Below are 15334 nucleotides of genomic sequence, written 5' to 3'. Positions count from 1 at the left end.
AACCGCCATTTCTACCACTCACCTTTCTGAGAACAAGCGAAGGCGACTGGAGAGTACTACGCATTCGCAGATTAGGATTGCCATGACTTGTACTATGAACATACCATGAAGAATGGCACTATTCATTATGGAGGTTGGGGTCTCTATTCACACAGCCTAGATACAGTTTGATATGTAGAACCGAAGCGACCTGGGTCTTCTTCGTCCTCAGATACGGTATGATTGACCGCAACTAGTCCAAATCCTGTCTTGTTGCGCGACAGGAGGCTCTGAGCGTGAAGCTCTAGAAAAGGGACATGTAAGAAGAGAGTATTTTCTTCGATCTCCCGCAAAGAGATAGCAAACCAGGAGAGGGAAACACGTCCCCCCAAGACTCTACACATGCATCGAGCTTCGAACAGACCCCTGAGAGATACTGGGTATCATATAAAACATGGAAGCGATGGACAAAAATCATCCGTTGCCCCTTTCACTCCCATTCTCGGGGAAAGAAGACCGATCCCGCCCATTCCCAGCCGCTGGCTGCGTCTCCCCCATCGGGAAACTGAGGTATTTCCAATCCTCAATCTCCTCAATGATACACTTCAGCCGATCCCGTATACTTTCCACCGCATACGTGCCCAGGATCAGTCGCAGAGGTGGATAAGAGCAATGGCCAAGCTGCCATACCAAATGCGCCGCCTTGACAGCACTAGCAGGCTGCTTATCACCCAGCCACATCAACATCCGCCGCGCATGCGCCGCTGGTGACGTAGTGGTATTATACGGCTCACTGGGCGGCTTGACCAGAAAATGGCCGTACAGCGGCAGCGGCGCGGAAAGATGGTGCTCGGACGGGTTCGTCGGGACAGGCGAGACCAAATCCCCAACATCGTCGCGACGCATATGACCCGGCTCCACCAGCGTGCCCTTGATATTGAAGCTATCCACCTCGTACAACATACTCTCCATCAATCCTTCGACCGCATATTTGGAGGCACAGTAAGGACCCAGCCCCGGCACGCCGAGCGCACCGGATGTCGAGCTGAAGATGAGGTAGCGGCCCGCGCGACGCTGGCGGAAGTGCGGCAGCGATAGTTGGATCATGTTCAGCGTACCGGTGAAGTTTGTCTCGAATTGATTGCGGATGTCGAATTCGTCCTGGTCTTCGCATGCGCCGATGACGCCGTACCCGGAGCAATTGGCGATTATGTCGATACGTCCGAACCGTGCGATTGTTTGGTCGATGACGCGTTTTACGGTCTCGCGCGCCCGTACGTCGCATAGTAGTCCGATGCAGTTGGCGGATTCTAGCTCTTTCATTGCGGCTGGGCTATTCTCGTATGTTCGTCCCACGGCTGCTACTAGGTCGTTATGGGCGAGGGCGGTTTTGACGAGGGAACGACCCATGTGCCCTGTTGCGCCAAAGATCTAAAATGGAAATCAAATGTGTTAGCGTGTTGGTAGGTTGGTCGCGGTCTAGTGGGGTTGTATACCAGCCATACGAGGGGTTTGGCGGGGTTCTGGGGACCAGGGGGATCGGTGGTTGAAGGGAGATTGAGACTTGGTTCTCGTGCTGCTGGAGAGGAAGGCCCTCTGGGGGATGTCTGCTCCATGACAATGCGCTGTGGTCGGAAATGAGGGGAGAAGGAAAGCGACGGGAGTCTCTCCGCATTTGGTGGCCGCCCTTTCGCTACGTACGTACACAAGACCCTAACTTGGCTTTTTGTTCTTTGTTGCTTTCTTTCCCTTTTTTTTGGTGATGTGTTCAATTATTGGGGATTTACTTGAGAGAAGGCTCTTCTATTATCCATATACACACTAAATAACATCAATTATCGTCCCACCTCCCGTCGCAGCCGTCCCGCAGCCGTCGAGGGTCCTGGTTCAGGCCAACTGCCCACTGCATCGTCGACCTCTTCTAGGAAGGTTGTACTGTTATGGATGGATGTGCCGCCTAGAACAACTCGCACCCCTGGGGAGCTAGCATTGACCTGTGCGACCATCTTGGCCTCCTCATATGTGGTGCCACCGACCATGAAGATGATGATGTCTTGCGGCTTGTCTCGCGTATGTCCACTGCCCTCGAGGAAGGGGTACTGCAATTCCTTCAAGCGGCCTTTAATGAGATTTTGTAGAGTTACTTCCAACCGTGGGGAATGTTGTGTGTACACGTTCTCAACGCCTTTGAGGCCCTTGAAGCGGTCTCGTGCGCCAGAGAAGAAGGATGTTGATTCGAAAAGATCGGAGAACCCGCCTGCCACCGGAGGTGCCTGAAGGGAATGGTGGTAGACGAGAAGCTTGGGGATGATGTTTACTCGGTTCGATGGGACTTCACCCGCTGTGACGAGAAGGTCGAGCAGGATGGGCAGCGCATTGTTGGGCTGTTTCTCATAGCGAAGGGCATAAAGAGCTACGAGGCGCAGCTTGTTGTCTGATGGTACATTCGGCAGTGAGATGATCCGTTGTAGTGACTAGAAAGGGGTGAGTCCATGAGCGCAGCATAATCAGTTGACTTTGATACATACCCTAAGATCATTGGAGTGGTTATCATTGCAAGCCAAGCTCTGCTCCAACTCGCTCACATCAAGGAGGTTATCCTCGCCGACGCGCCGGCTGAGTTCACCCACCAGAGTAACATGTTTGCTCACATTACCCGCAAGCTTGCGGAACTCAGGATAATCCTCCACAAAACGCTTCATGTCCGCAATAGACTCAATATTCGCAGTACTCTGGGTTTTGGTTTGATACTGCTCCACATATTCTTTAATGTTTTGTCCCAGGTCACCGAAGTTCTGGTACATGTTCTTCTTGAAGAACGGGTCCTGGTCCTGAGCCAAGATAATCTCCTTTAGTTCCGGTCGGATCTCTGGTACGTCCTGTAGATCCACACGGCCATTGTTGATGCCAAGCATGTCATGCACCATTGCCTGATACGTCCATTGGGTCAGCAATGGGGTGATCGGGTCATCGCGGCGGTCCAAAACAAGCAGGATAGGCGGTGTATCCGTCCGGCGGAAATTAAACAGCTGCTCTTCTTGTGTGATATGATAACGGATCTCCGTCGCTAGTTTGCGGGCCAGGAGACTGTTTTTCTCATAGCGGATGAGCGGGTTCTTCTTCAACGCGAGCAACAAGGCCAATGCCCCCTCCGTGGCTCGTTGTAGTGAATCCGGGTTCCATAGATCTGGCGAATGGCTCCATAGTTTTTGCAAGGGGAAGCCAAGACCTAAAGAACAAAGGTCCGGGTTGATGACGAGAAAATCGGCGAATTGTTCCTGCACCGATTGGACGACCTCGTGACTATCCGCTTCGGCGAGCCTCTCGAGGGAGGATTTGCGGATGATGTTGCTTAGGTAGATGTAGTATTCGCCATATTTAGGGTCTCGAAGCTCATCGATCAGGAACTGAATAGAGGTGGGTGACGGGCGCACGAAGCACAGGCATCGCAGATGTCGCATCTTCTCGCGCGCGGCATTGTCCAAGCGATCGATGAGATAGACCTCGTGGTTGAGGAGGGCAGATTGGGTAATGGCGGTTGAAACGATCGAAACCTGTGATCATAGCAGTTAGCGATCATGAGGATTACGTTCTAGGAAGGGTAAATCACTCACTGTGTCGCTATCAAGAAGCAGGATCTTCATCTTCGATGACGAAGCTCCTGCCGACTCGCCCACAGTGACCATCTTGGAGATGTACCCCGAGGCGGCCGCGACGACATCCATGGTGGATAGTGCACCGGGCGAGAAAATAGAGAGAATTCAAGTTCAATCGGTGTGTCCGAAGCTAAGCTCCCAAAGGTGACGATCGAGGGGATGGTTGAGTGTGGAGAGGGCGGGAAGTTGTTGGGGAATTTCCACTTTCCACATGACAAGCTGTTTTTCTTCTTTTTCTTCTTCTTCTTCTTTTTCTTCCTCTTCCTTTCCTCATGCTCTGATCTGAGCTTCTTTTCTTCGGTCTTGTTTGGTTTTCTATATCAGGCCAACAATGTTGCCCTATGTAGACCAGAGTATGTTCACTCTGGAATGCTCCTCGGTTTCTCCGACTAACTTCTCCCCGCAGTTTTCGAGGTGCCAGCTCGGCTCACTGGCGCATCAACTGATGAGCGTACGATCTTCATTCTCCTTAAGCTCCGGCATTGTTAGCAGTTTCTAATCCCCAGCTCCAGTCAAGCTGATCGGCTCGTTCCTCCTCTCCTACCCTCTGGCCGCCCTCCTCAAGCGTATCCCCGATGGCCAACCCTGGAAAAAGAATGTCTTTATCGTCGGCGTGTCTCTGTTCTATATTGTCGGACTGTTCGACCTCTGGGATGGTCTACGCACACTGCTGTATAGTGCTGCGGGCACTTATGCAATCGCCTACTATGTAGATGGATCACTGATGCCGTGGATCGGATTCCTTTTCCTCATGAGCCACATGTCGCTTAATCACATCGAACGTCAGATGGCGAACGATAACTCGACCGTTGATATTACTGGCGCCCAGATGGTTCTCGTTATGAAACTAAGCTCATTCTGCTGGAATATTCACGACGGCCGTCGGCCCAAGGACCAGTTGTCGGACGCCCAGAAGTACTCTGCCATTACGAAATTCCCGGGCATTGTCGATTACCTGGGCTATGTCATGTTCTTCCCCTCGCTCTTTGCTGGACCCTCATTCGAATATGTTGACTACCGCCGTTGGATCGACACTACGCTTTTCGAGGTCCCGCCTGGTACTGACCCGTCCAAGGTACCACCCACCCGCAAGAAGCGCAAGATCCCTCGTAGCGGAACACCTGCTGCAAAGAAGGCAGCCGCCGGGCTGATCTGGATCTTTGCCTTCATTCAACTGAGCTCGTACTTTTCGGTCGACTTTGCACTTTCGGATGAATTCCTGGAATATTCCATCCTACGACGGATTTTCACTGTGCACATGCTTGGTTTCACCGCTCGCACCAAGTACTACGGCGTGTGGGCTTTGACCGAGGGTGCCTGTATTCTTTCGGGGATGGGATACAACAGCTTTGATCCCAAGACAGGCAAGGTCTTCTGGAACAGATTAGAGAACGTCGATCCCTGGGCGATGGAGACCGCCCAGAACTCACACGCCTACCTGGGCAACTGGAACAAGAACACTAACCACTGGCTGCGCAACTACGTCTACCTTCGTGTTACGCCTAAGGGCAAGAAGCCGGGTTTCCGCGCCAGCATGGCTACCTTCGCTACCAGTGCCCTATGGCACGGATTCTACCCAGGATACTACATGACATTTGTCCTGGGCTCTTTCATCCAGACTGTGGCGAAGAGTAAGCATCACCAGGAATTTGATTTTTATCGTTTCTTTCGCGCATAACTGATCCATCTAATAGACTTCCGTCGCTACGTGCGTCCCTTTTTCCTCACGCCTGACGGCACCAAGCCTCTCCCCAGCAAGCGTTACTATGACATCCTCAGCTGGCTCGCAACGCAGCTGACCCTCTCTTTCGCTGTCGCTCCTTTCATCATCCTCAACTTTGAAAAAGCCTACACCGTCTGGTCCCGCGTATACTTCTACGGTATCATCAACTGCGCTGTCTCACTTCTCGCCTTTGCCTCTTTCTCTCCACTTAAGTCCTACCTCATCTCCCAGCTCAAGCGCCGCAGCAGACCCCAGGTCAGTCGCACTGCCAGCACTGAGACCGTGCACCCACCTGACCTTGGCCTACCGAACGATATCGAGCGCGACTTCGACGAGATCGTTACTGAGATCAAGGCTGAGATTGAAATACGTCGTCGTCGGGGAAGTATAGCGAGGATGCCCACTGGAGATGATTTGAAGGCTGCCATTGAGCAGAAGATCGGGCGGAAGTTGTAATGCTCGTTTGATTGTTAATGTAGGTATTGACCTGCCGAGTGTGGATTCGATAGAAGGGGTAAAAGGAGTCAGATTGGAAAAGCTGTTTTGGACCAGCCGTGTCATTGTGTGAAATGTATTTGGGAAAAAAACCAATAATTAGAGTTGTTTTGCTAGTTTTCAGTTAATTGAGGGCAGAGACTCGGGCGAGTTCGGTCTCGTCGGGGTTTGCGCGGGCATGTATTGAGTTATGTTGGATAGGTTGCTTAGCAGGAGCAATAAGCTACCTATGAATTGACTGTATTTACTAGGAACACAGTGAAAAGACCAAGTAAGATGTTGAGTATGTCAAGACAAGTAAATTGAGTGGATAAAACGTATGATACAACATATAAGTATGCTGGAGAGAAGTGAACATCGCACACCAGGAGGAAAGCAAGTGATGGGATAGCCAGCTTCACGAGGATCAAAATACAATGCAAAAATCACAATCAAAGGACAAACATATATCCATTACACGGCGTCGTATAGCAAGAATGCAAACAAAGCCTGTAAACCGCCATGCATAGAACGCAATCCCAGCAAACACAAGCCACCAGAATGACCGGTGACGTTGAATTCGATGTAAACGAGGAAAATGTAAAAAGAAAAACACAGAAAGGGATATTATGTGCGTCGAAATCGTAGAGTCATTCAGGAAGAATTGTGCAGGTGAAGAGAAGAAGAAAAAGGGGGAGCTTGGGAAGTCGATGGTCCAAAGAGCAGCATCGAGATCACAGAAAGGAGATGCCTGTAGGACCAGTAAGTCGATTGGCGGCAAGAAGAGAAAAGAAAGGAAGCCCAGTCGACTGGGCTGGGGGAATAAGCCCCCAAAAAAGAGGAACCTTCAAGGATAGTTTGAAAAAAGGAAAAAGATAGGAAAAAGAAAAATGAGAACAAAATGTCCAAAGTTATGCGAGTCGTAAGGGCGTCAAAATGAAAGATCGCAAGTCATATGCGTAGCAGTTTCCAGACGCCACGCAAAAAAATCCAGGCTTAGAAACCAGTTGTTGTCCCAATAACAGCAAGCACAATAATGATAACAACAATCACGACCCCAAGTGAGATCATCCACCGATTAAGATTCCTCCACCAGCGCGCATTCTCGTGCCGCCGCTGCTGGAGGCTCATACACTGAGCCTCTAACGCCATCTCGACATCCGAGTCAGACTCGTACTCCAACATCTCCGGCGCGGGTTTTGGCTTTGGTGGTAGCGGAAGGAAACCTGCAATGCACCACGCCAGGGGACAGATGAACCCAAAGCAGAAGGAGTATACTTGGATGTTCCGGCGTCCGAACATTGGCTCATTGCGCGAGTCCAGCGATGGCGCCCGCCACCGACTGCTTGAGTGCTGCACGACTCGTCGGTCATGGACGAGGTGTGGTGACCAGCTGTGACGTAGTCGGTGCAGGTGGCTCCCTGTGAACTCGCCGTCTTCGGGTTGTGGTGATGGAACCCAGTGTGCGCGTGGATCGCGCGGGTCACTTTCCAGACGGCGTTGGGGGGCGCGTGAGCGTGAGGCTGGCACAGGGTGCTCGGGGGATGGAGGACGGTCGGGGGAGCGAGGTCGGGGGACGTTAAGGGGGCCCGGGACGAGGTTGAAGACGCTTGAGTTGGCTGTTCCAGGGCGAGCAGATGATGGACGGCTGGCATCGATCATGGAGAGGGTTGAACTTAGGCCCATTGGCTCGCGCAGATAGTAGACCTTGGCCCAGGTAGGCAGGATGCTGAGGATGGTGCTGGATCCGGTGCCTGGGCGTTGTAGACTCCGGGAGCTGTTGCTGCGCTTTGAGCCGGAAGAAAGGCTCTGGGCGAACACTGGGCGGCTGGGAAGCTTGGTGAGACTGTCCAGGCGCTCATCTTCACTGTCATTGGAGGAGTCAACGAGCCAGACGGAAGATCTGGTCGTTTCAGTCTGCAACGCCGCTGGTGGGGGCGGTGTTGGCTCTGCCATTTCGCGGTCTGAATCTGTCTCTGCTTGAGCAGAGAGATTGGCTAATTCATCAGCGGACCAGATGGATGAGACTGTTGACAAGTGCGGGTTCCAGCGACCAGATGCCAGGTGAGGGTTGGTACGTCCAGAGGCGGGTCCAGAAGTGAACCCGCGCTCTGAGGCTGAAGTATCAGCTTCGGAGCTCGATGGTGAAGCCCAATGGCCAGATGCGAGATGAGGATTGCAACGACCAGAAGCGGAACCCGGGGTAAAGTCACGCTCTGATGAAACCGACGTGCCTGCGCGGGAGCTGGAAGACGATGGCGCGCGAATACGCGGGTATTGGACAGGCACTCCGCTGTCAATGGCTGCCTGCAAGTCAGATGCAGAGCGAAGGCTGCGCGAGGAAGACGTCGCAGATCGGGAGTAGTTGCCTGATGGGACTCTCGATGATGAGCGAAACGATGCGACAGATTGCGCAGGCGGACTAGAGTGAAAAGACAGGCTCTGGTAGCTCGATCGATCTGATGAGGCTGGTTGGAAGGCGTTGTGGAACCAGGGTGCAGCACCGGCGTGTCTCACAACGGTGCCTCGTGAATTATACGAAGACAGCGAGTTCGTTCGCGGGTCAGACTCTGAGGATGCTGTCCCCGGACGAGGGAAACTTATGCTCGAGTTATTCAGCAAAACAAAATTGGGACTTGAGGGACTCTCCATTTGTTCCAGACTGGGGCTGGAGTATCCAGCTGCCGAGTCAGAATCGTCGGATGACTTTACTGATGTGGGCGGGTCAGACAGCACTGCTTTGATTGTTGGTGTGGCCGTGGGCAAAACCATCATCTCGTCATCTGAGAACTCGGGTTCTGAACTTTCGAATCCATAGTTTGGGGCCTTTCCCGAAGCGATATCTGGCAATGATGACTTGCTAGAGGATGGGTCATCATCCCACATCTGCGGGGGTGAATTGCCGGTCTCACCGGTAGAGGATACACCCCAACTCTCGCCAATTGAGTGATCTCTCGGGCTGTTCAGGGAAACCTGGCTGAAAGCCGATGGAGAATACGTTGACGTAGAGGGTCCCAAATGGGGATCTGAATAGCTGAAGCCGATGTCTGAGATATACTCCTGCTGTCCTTTACCGGGAAGCGGTAGTAGAATCTGCTCGGGTTTGGTCGGAAATGGTGTCGCATTATACATATCCACCTCTTCGTCGGGGACCATGCGCAATGAGCGGGTCGGTGATCTTTCATTTGTGTGAGACGGGGTACGCTCGTGCAATGCCCTCCGGGCATGCGGCGATGTTGACCGAGCGGGAGCGGACATTGTCTGAGAGACACACTTAGGGCATCTAAAAAGGAAGAAATTGAATCAAGGCAAAAGGCGCGGTTGTCAAAACGCGGAACGTGGGGCAAAAAGCAAGATCGGATTGAAAGATTGACGATTGTTTTGGCTTTTCAGAATCGAAATGACGATTTGGGGGTAAGGAATGTGGTACCCTGTCGGAGTTGAGATCTCGATTCAGGGTGATTCTATAGGCTGACGTTCATCTAAAAAAGAGTGTGGGTGGACGATCAGGCTGTCGTCGGGGGATTAGTTAGTTTCAAAACATCCAAAGCGATCAAAAGAGAGAAAAGACAAGCATTAAAGCGTTTCAAACGCCAAACAAATGAACAAGAGCGCGCAGAATATGAGACAGTGAGGGAAGGGGGAAGGAATTCGGTTGCCCCCAACGGTAAGATGTTCGGCGACTATCACCGAATCCAGACTCCAGGGGGTTGAGATGCAGCCTGCATGGGACTTTTGGCCCTCGGCTCCAAACGATTGGTTCAAAGGCGCCAGGCGTTTCTGCGCGTGGTGACCGGGGTTCTTTTGTTCTTTTCTTTCGATTTTGCTACGTGTGTCGAGCTCCATGGTCAACGTCCTCCACGGTCTAATCTACACCTGCATGCATACTCCGTACCAGTCCAATCAATTCCATACTCAAATGGGGCTCCTGGCCATGATTCCACGATTTAAAACGGGGCTTTCTCCCACACCTGTGTGCAGTGGAGCCCAGTGTGCGTTGTCGACTAAAGTTAGTTCCTCGTAGCGCCTGTATGTCTGACGGGGCCCTGGCAGAACACTAATGAGATGCTGCCAATAAATGGTTCCTGCAGCATGTTGTACGCCGTTGGTCCAATTCGTGCGCATCGGAGGATTTCCATCCACGGTCCCCTCGCATTGACTCACTGAAATGACAATGTCGGCAGGGGATGAGAGATCACATTCTGGATCGGCACGGTCCACCGGTTCGAATCAGGTTTTCGACTGTTTCTCAAGGTCCGAAGTCCATTCGAACCCGGTAGTTCTCTCAAAGTGAACACCAATCCAATGACCTGAGTCAAGTGAAAACATCGAAAGAGGACCGAAGACCGAGGAGAGAAGCAGAGAAGAAGAGAAGAGAGCGGAGAAGACAACAATGGTCAACGATGCCCATCCGTGGTGCGCGCCGTACCATACTGTATTGTATTGCCGCCAGCCAATCACCATGCCCTCCCCGCGTATGGTATCGGTAACAAAGAACCTGACTGGGCATCTGGAACCTCAAAGAAGGCCTTTTTCCATAAATAAAGCATCAAACGCCCACCTCTGCAAAGCAGATCATGGCACCAGTTGGGCTAATGGCTCGTCTCAAGAGTCTGTACTCGAAGCAACAGGGTATGTGGGGGAAACAACGGTAAAAGAGTGTCAGCTAACCAACCCCCAGATGAACCTGCGCTGTCTGACCAGACGGTCTTCTTTTTGTCTGTATGTAGAGCCTCATTCCCTAGAGATACTCCAGAAAACAAGAAAAGAAAAGAAGAAACAATCTCCCCTGGTACTTCGAATCTGACTTACTATCCAGATCCTACTAACACTACTCTACGTGGTGCCATTTTATCTCTCCCCAACTACCCGCCCATCCCCCAGTCTCAGCCGCGATGCCCCATCCGTCATTCGCGCGCGTATCCGCGCCGTGACAGGCTCTTGTATCGCGAGCTCTGTGGTTGTCCTCTGGCTCATCGTTGGAGAGGGGAATTCCTCTCTCGGTGCAGGTATCAGGCTCCTCGGCTGGTGGCCTGTTGGCCTGCTGGAGACCATCCGCAGTCTGCTCCTAACGGCGATCCTATTCACGGGGCCGCTCTTTGAGCGCGGCATCGTCGAGGGCGAGTGGAAGTTCTGGTTCCGTCGTAGTAAGCTATCTGAAAGTCTCGGCGGTTGGATTGGCTGGCGAAATTATGTGGCCGTAAGCACTTTCTTTTCCTTTTTGTTTCCACCCTGCTCTTTCCCTTTTCCAAAAACAGCCAGTCTAATATCTTCAAGGGCCCCTTTACCGAGGAGGTGATGTTCCGCTCAGCGATTGTGCCGCTGCATCTGCTATCGAACACCTCGCCCGGGCGGACCGTGTTCATTGCGCCGTTGTACTTCGGCATCGCGCACATTCACCACTTCTATGAGTTCCGTCTGACGCACCCAGACACGCCAGGTTTGATGGCTTTGTTGCGGTCACTTTTCCAATTCGGCTACACGACCGTCTTCGGTTGGTATGCAACTTTCGTCTACCTACGCACGGGCTCCTTACTTTCTGTGGTTGTCATCCACAGTTTCTGCAATTGGTGCGGACTGCCTCGTCTCTGGGGCCGGGTTGAGACTGGTGAGTTCATTAGTCCCCCGATGACTCGGAGCAAAGAGGACTCTGCTGGTGGTGTCAGGTTTGGTCGTGGTAGATTGCATATTGGATGGACTGTTGCTTATTATCTGCTTCTTGTGGCTGGGGCACTTGGTTTTGCTCAAGGTTTGTGGCCTTTGACTGAGTCTTATAATGCTCTGGTTTCCTTTTCGGAGAATTCGGCTTAAATACTGCATGTACCATGAGTCTATGAGTCTGGGCTTGATGGTCCCCTTTTGGCTTGCTTTACTTGAGCGTTTTCTTTTCTGGTTTATTCCTGTTGGCACTGTGTTGATATCGTGTGCGTGGACCAGGGCCTTATGGAGTACGATTCCCTGTTCGGCGAGTCAACAGAGAAGCCTCGAGAAAGATATATTCCTCGGTTACAGTGAACATATTTAGTCAGTGTCTCTACACAGAGCTCAAACACGTTACGACCTTCCGACTTTTGTAGGAAAGTGCCCTATAGGTGTATTGCACCAAACTACGGGTCAATTATACATCAGACTTCGTGAATGTGTTCACTTGCACCTATCTTCTGCCGCTTACTCATACATACGCTGATCTGTGCCCACATGGGTAATGACTACCTGTTTAGGTAGTTTCACTAAGCGCTTAGTCTGTCGCCCATAAACCGGGGGCCAAAATGTACCTTGATTCCTTAACCCGCTCCTGACGAGCCAACCGCGCTCAGCTCACGCGTTTCATTCTCTTCTGACGATCACGATGTCCTCAGATGACATCCAGGGGTACCCTATCCGCCGAAACAACTCCTGCAGCACGGGAGAATCAGCATGCGGTCGTACGTGGGGAACATTTCATGCCTGCTGTCCCGAAGGCGCTCAATGTCTTGATTCACAAGCCGACAAGATCAGGAATTTCATCTGCTGTCCTAATTCTCTGAACTGCTCATCTGTTCTCGCGGACGCCCCAACTTGCGCCGACACAACGTGGGATCTTTACAATTCGACCGGCTATTTCTGTTGCGAACCCAAACATCCCGGGTTTGATGTTCAAGACACTGTTTCGGTTGGTTGTCTTGATCCCGGTACTCCGCGCAACGAATCATATAATGCATTGAAAGCCAGTTCTATCGGTGCGTGGTCATATTAGTTTTATACTGTTGCGATAACTCATGGAGATTTGCTTAGGTACTCCTCTCACGACTTTGACATCCATATCCGCCAGTACCTCTAGATCTTCCAGTACCTCTTTATCCTCCAGTATACCCACATCATCTTCGGACAGCTCATCATCAACAAATACTGGAGCTATAGCCGGTGGTGTTGTCGGCGGTGTCGTTGGCGCAGCCATACTTGGTACAGCTATATTTTTCCTAATTCGGCGCCGGAAACGCCAGCAGTCACAGCAGAAATTTGAGCCTCAGACGCCTCATCCAGCATTGCCTGCATATCCGCTTGAAAAAGACGCCAATCAACCGAAAGAGCTAGGTGATGGACGCCCCCGGGTGGAGTTATCGAGTACCGGAAGCCACTCAATTACAGATCGTCATGAGCTACCGACCACCAATTGATTATGCAGTGACCTGTTGAGGAAGGACGGAGATTGTGGTGTGGATTATCAACCACATATATACCGGATAATGCCTGGCACTCAAGACCTTTCCCTTTCCGTTTTAGTGCTCACGGATGTTACTCTCCGTCAGGGGATGATGCACTTGGCCCTGTGCTCACTCATAAACCCTCGCCCTGGCCCTGGGTTGCGAGGTGTTTGGACTGTTAATACCTAGTTCTGGGGTTTATGTTTGCTTTATATGTTTTTCTCAATGTGAATCATATTGTCCGCACATCATCTGTGCCCGACGATCGAAACAAGGATTTGCAAAGTAACATAAAGCCAATGTAGCTATACTAAATATGTCTGGTCGCCAGACTAGCAAGATCTGACCTGATTATATGACAATGGCCAAATTGATGACTTTATTACCAGAGGTGTATATAGTACCTATTGTCTAGCGAAAACCTTTAGTAATTACTCGGTACGTGATAAGCGAAGAAGCCGAGCATCATACTATAAGTAATATAACTAGCTAGGATTATAAAGTTTTCCTATTTAACTCATGTATATCACGAGGTGACCGATATTTACACTAAATGTAATGCTATAGCACTCCCGCCGCAGCACTACAGCACAGGACCGAGGATCTAGTGCTACGACCGGACTATCTCTGCAGCACCAGTGCTGTGGAACTTGTCAAGGCCTACTAACTACATGTATGTAGTGAAGTGGTCAGCTCTCGGTAGCCTATTCGTGAGTTATCGCCCCGCACCTGATTTGGCTAGTATGTCCGTAACCTTAAATTGCGGTATGTACCTATTGATATTTGTAATTATTTTTATGGGTGGCATTATTAAGAACGCATAGGTGTGATGTATACCTTCTATAAGATATTTGTGCCTCGCACAGCTGCTATTCGGATCGACTGGAGTGGATACTGCTCTCACCAGTGCTGTCGTGTCTCTGTATAGTGTCAGGCAAGCTCTTAGTACTTTCGATGCAGGCCATTCGGTCAGTAAGCATAGTAGACGATGGACTATTTGCGACGATATGGTGAACGGGAGCAAAGAAGGAAATAAACAACGAAGAAGACCAATAGCGATAGAGGATAAAGGAATAAAAGAAATAAATAGACCTATAGGAATAAAGAAACAATGGAACAAAGCAAAACCAGACGAGTAGGAATACCACATGCCCAAAATAAAGTTCATCATTCTCTTGCATCACTTAGCTATCAAGTTTCTCCCTCTTCGCCATGCCATCATTTTGTTTCCGTACCCTGCTCCTTCAATTTTATCAATCGAAATGACTTCGCAGCATTCCTGGTTCCTGGGCCCCGAACCCCGTAGTATTGTCTTCGATGCCCCTACGCCCTCTACCTGGATTGTCCTCAAGCGCGTTAATGAACACGAGCACCGAAAGGATCCCGACCACTCCGCTGTCTCTTATGCCTCCGTTAAGTACCAGTGCAAGAAACACGGAGATCCTAGCAGAATCGCGTTCGTTAGGATCTATAAGCAACTGCCCCACCTTGGCACAGAGGTTGACGATTATGCTACCCGCGCTAAGCAAGCTAGGGCGTGGACTCCGCCCGAGCTCGTAGCATACAAGACTCTTACCGATAAACAGTCGAAGGTCACCCCCCGCCTCCTAGGATATAGGGAAGAGGAACAAGAGAGCTCTGCTCTTGTACCTGCTGGCTTCCTGGTCTCGTTTGCGTGGGAGCAAGTGCCTGGTGTTCAGCTAGGGGATAGTCTTGGCGCAAGGGTCTTCTGGAATATGAGTGATGGTCAACGCCACAATATTCGGGAAGCTTTTAAGAACAAGACAATCCGGTTGAGTTAACGCCTCTATTCTAGGTTACCTATAATATATGTGTACTAACATCGACCCCTTTTAGTGAGACTGAAACTATTGGCTTTCGCCCTTTGTTCTCTGGTCCCTCGCATTTAGTTTGGGATTCCGCCTCCGGTAATCTGTACGACCGTCCTTAGCAGTTGCACTGTGCTTGCTCCAAAGGGATTTACTAATTTATAGCCTATAGTTTTATGGTCGGCTTCCGTCAGTGGATTGAGGTTAAGCCAACACTCTGGAGTGAGGCAAAGTCCTACTGGTTCGACCTAGCTAAGCCACCCAAAAAGGTCAACTGGTCTGAATGGGCTAACAACCCTGATACTTCTAATTGGGAGTTTTAGATGGCCTATTTTCTTTGCTTATGGGGCTTTGCTGCTCTGGAGACAATCCAATAAATTCAAATCCTGAATTTGTGACCATCTAGACTTATAAGGTGTCGAAATATGATAGTATTCAGAGTGTAAAGCAAGGTATGGTAAGATCAATGAACATGCATAACTAGCTGAC

General features: G+C 50.8%; 7 protein-coding genes across 7 annotated transcripts; 4 read left to right on the top strand and 3 right to left on the bottom strand.

Annotated features, from left to right (window-relative positions):
- Window positions 1–453: 453 nt before the first annotated feature.
- N7457_006717 (SDR family oxidoreductase) lies at window positions 454–1595 on the bottom strand (the record flags this gene model as incomplete). The annotated part of the gene is made up of 2 exons (XM_057177761.1): window positions 454–1410; window positions 1476–1595. 2 exons carry the CDS (start codon window positions 1593–1595, stop codon window positions 454–456), a joined length of 1077 nt encoding a protein of 358 aa, XP_057029505.1.
- Window positions 1596–1814: 219 nt separating this feature from the next.
- On the bottom strand, window positions 1815–3704 carry N7457_006716 (Sec1 family protein; the record flags this gene model as incomplete). Its single annotated transcript, XM_057177760.1, has 3 exons — window positions 1815–2453; window positions 2508–3533; window positions 3594–3704. The coding sequence occupies 3 exons, from the start codon at window positions 3702–3704 to the stop codon at window positions 1815–1817; spliced, it is 1776 nt and encodes a 591-aa protein (XP_057029504.1).
- Window positions 3705–3966: 262 nt separating this feature from the next.
- N7457_006715 (lysophospholipid acyltransferase) lies at window positions 3967–5814 on the top strand (the record flags this gene model as incomplete). The annotated part of the gene is made up of 4 exons (XM_057177759.1): window positions 3967–3988; window positions 4042–4086; window positions 4148–5266; window positions 5330–5814. The coding sequence occupies 4 exons, from the start codon at window positions 3967–3969 to the stop codon at window positions 5812–5814; spliced, it is 1671 nt and encodes a 556-aa protein (XP_057029503.1).
- A 1014-nt stretch (window positions 5815–6828) lies between these two features.
- N7457_006714 (putative serine-rich protein) lies at window positions 6829–9090 on the bottom strand (the record flags this gene model as incomplete). The annotated part of the gene is made up of 1 exon (XM_057177758.1): window positions 6829–9090. The coding sequence occupies one exon, from the start codon at window positions 9088–9090 to the stop codon at window positions 6829–6831; it is 2262 nt and encodes a 753-aa protein (XP_057029502.1).
- Window positions 9091–10409: 1319 nt separating this feature from the next.
- Window positions 10410–11643, top strand: N7457_006713 (CAAX prenyl protease RCE1; the record flags this gene model as incomplete). The annotated part of the gene is made up of 4 exons (XM_057177757.1): window positions 10410–10464; window positions 10514–10554; window positions 10652–11032; window positions 11110–11643. The coding sequence occupies 4 exons, from the start codon at window positions 10410–10412 to the stop codon at window positions 11641–11643; spliced, it is 1011 nt and encodes a 336-aa protein (XP_057029501.1).
- Window positions 11644–12181: 538 nt separating this feature from the next.
- N7457_006712 (uncharacterized protein) lies at window positions 12182–12989 on the top strand (the record flags this gene model as incomplete). Its single annotated transcript, XM_057177756.1, has 2 exons — window positions 12182–12551; window positions 12607–12989. The coding sequence occupies 2 exons, from the start codon at window positions 12182–12184 to the stop codon at window positions 12987–12989; spliced, it is 753 nt and encodes a 250-aa protein (XP_057029500.1).
- Window positions 12990–14278: 1289 nt separating this feature from the next.
- Window positions 14279–15168, top strand: N7457_006711 (uncharacterized protein; the record flags this gene model as incomplete). The annotated part of the gene is made up of 3 exons (XM_057177755.1): window positions 14279–14808; window positions 14874–14951; window positions 15018–15168. The coding sequence occupies 3 exons, from the start codon at window positions 14279–14281 to the stop codon at window positions 15166–15168; spliced, it is 759 nt and encodes a 252-aa protein (XP_057029499.1).
- Between the last annotated feature and the right edge of the window lie 166 nt (window positions 15169–15334).

Source organism: Penicillium paradoxum (assembly GCF_028828445.1).
Source record: "Penicillium paradoxum strain IBT 22861 chromosome Unknown utg000006l_segment0_segment0, whole genome shotgun sequence".
Taxonomy (NCBI): Eukaryota; Fungi; Ascomycota; class Eurotiomycetes; order Eurotiales; family Aspergillaceae; genus Penicillium; species Penicillium paradoxum.
Note: the sequence above shows the minus strand (reverse complement) of the source record. Positions and strands in the feature narration are given on the sequence as shown.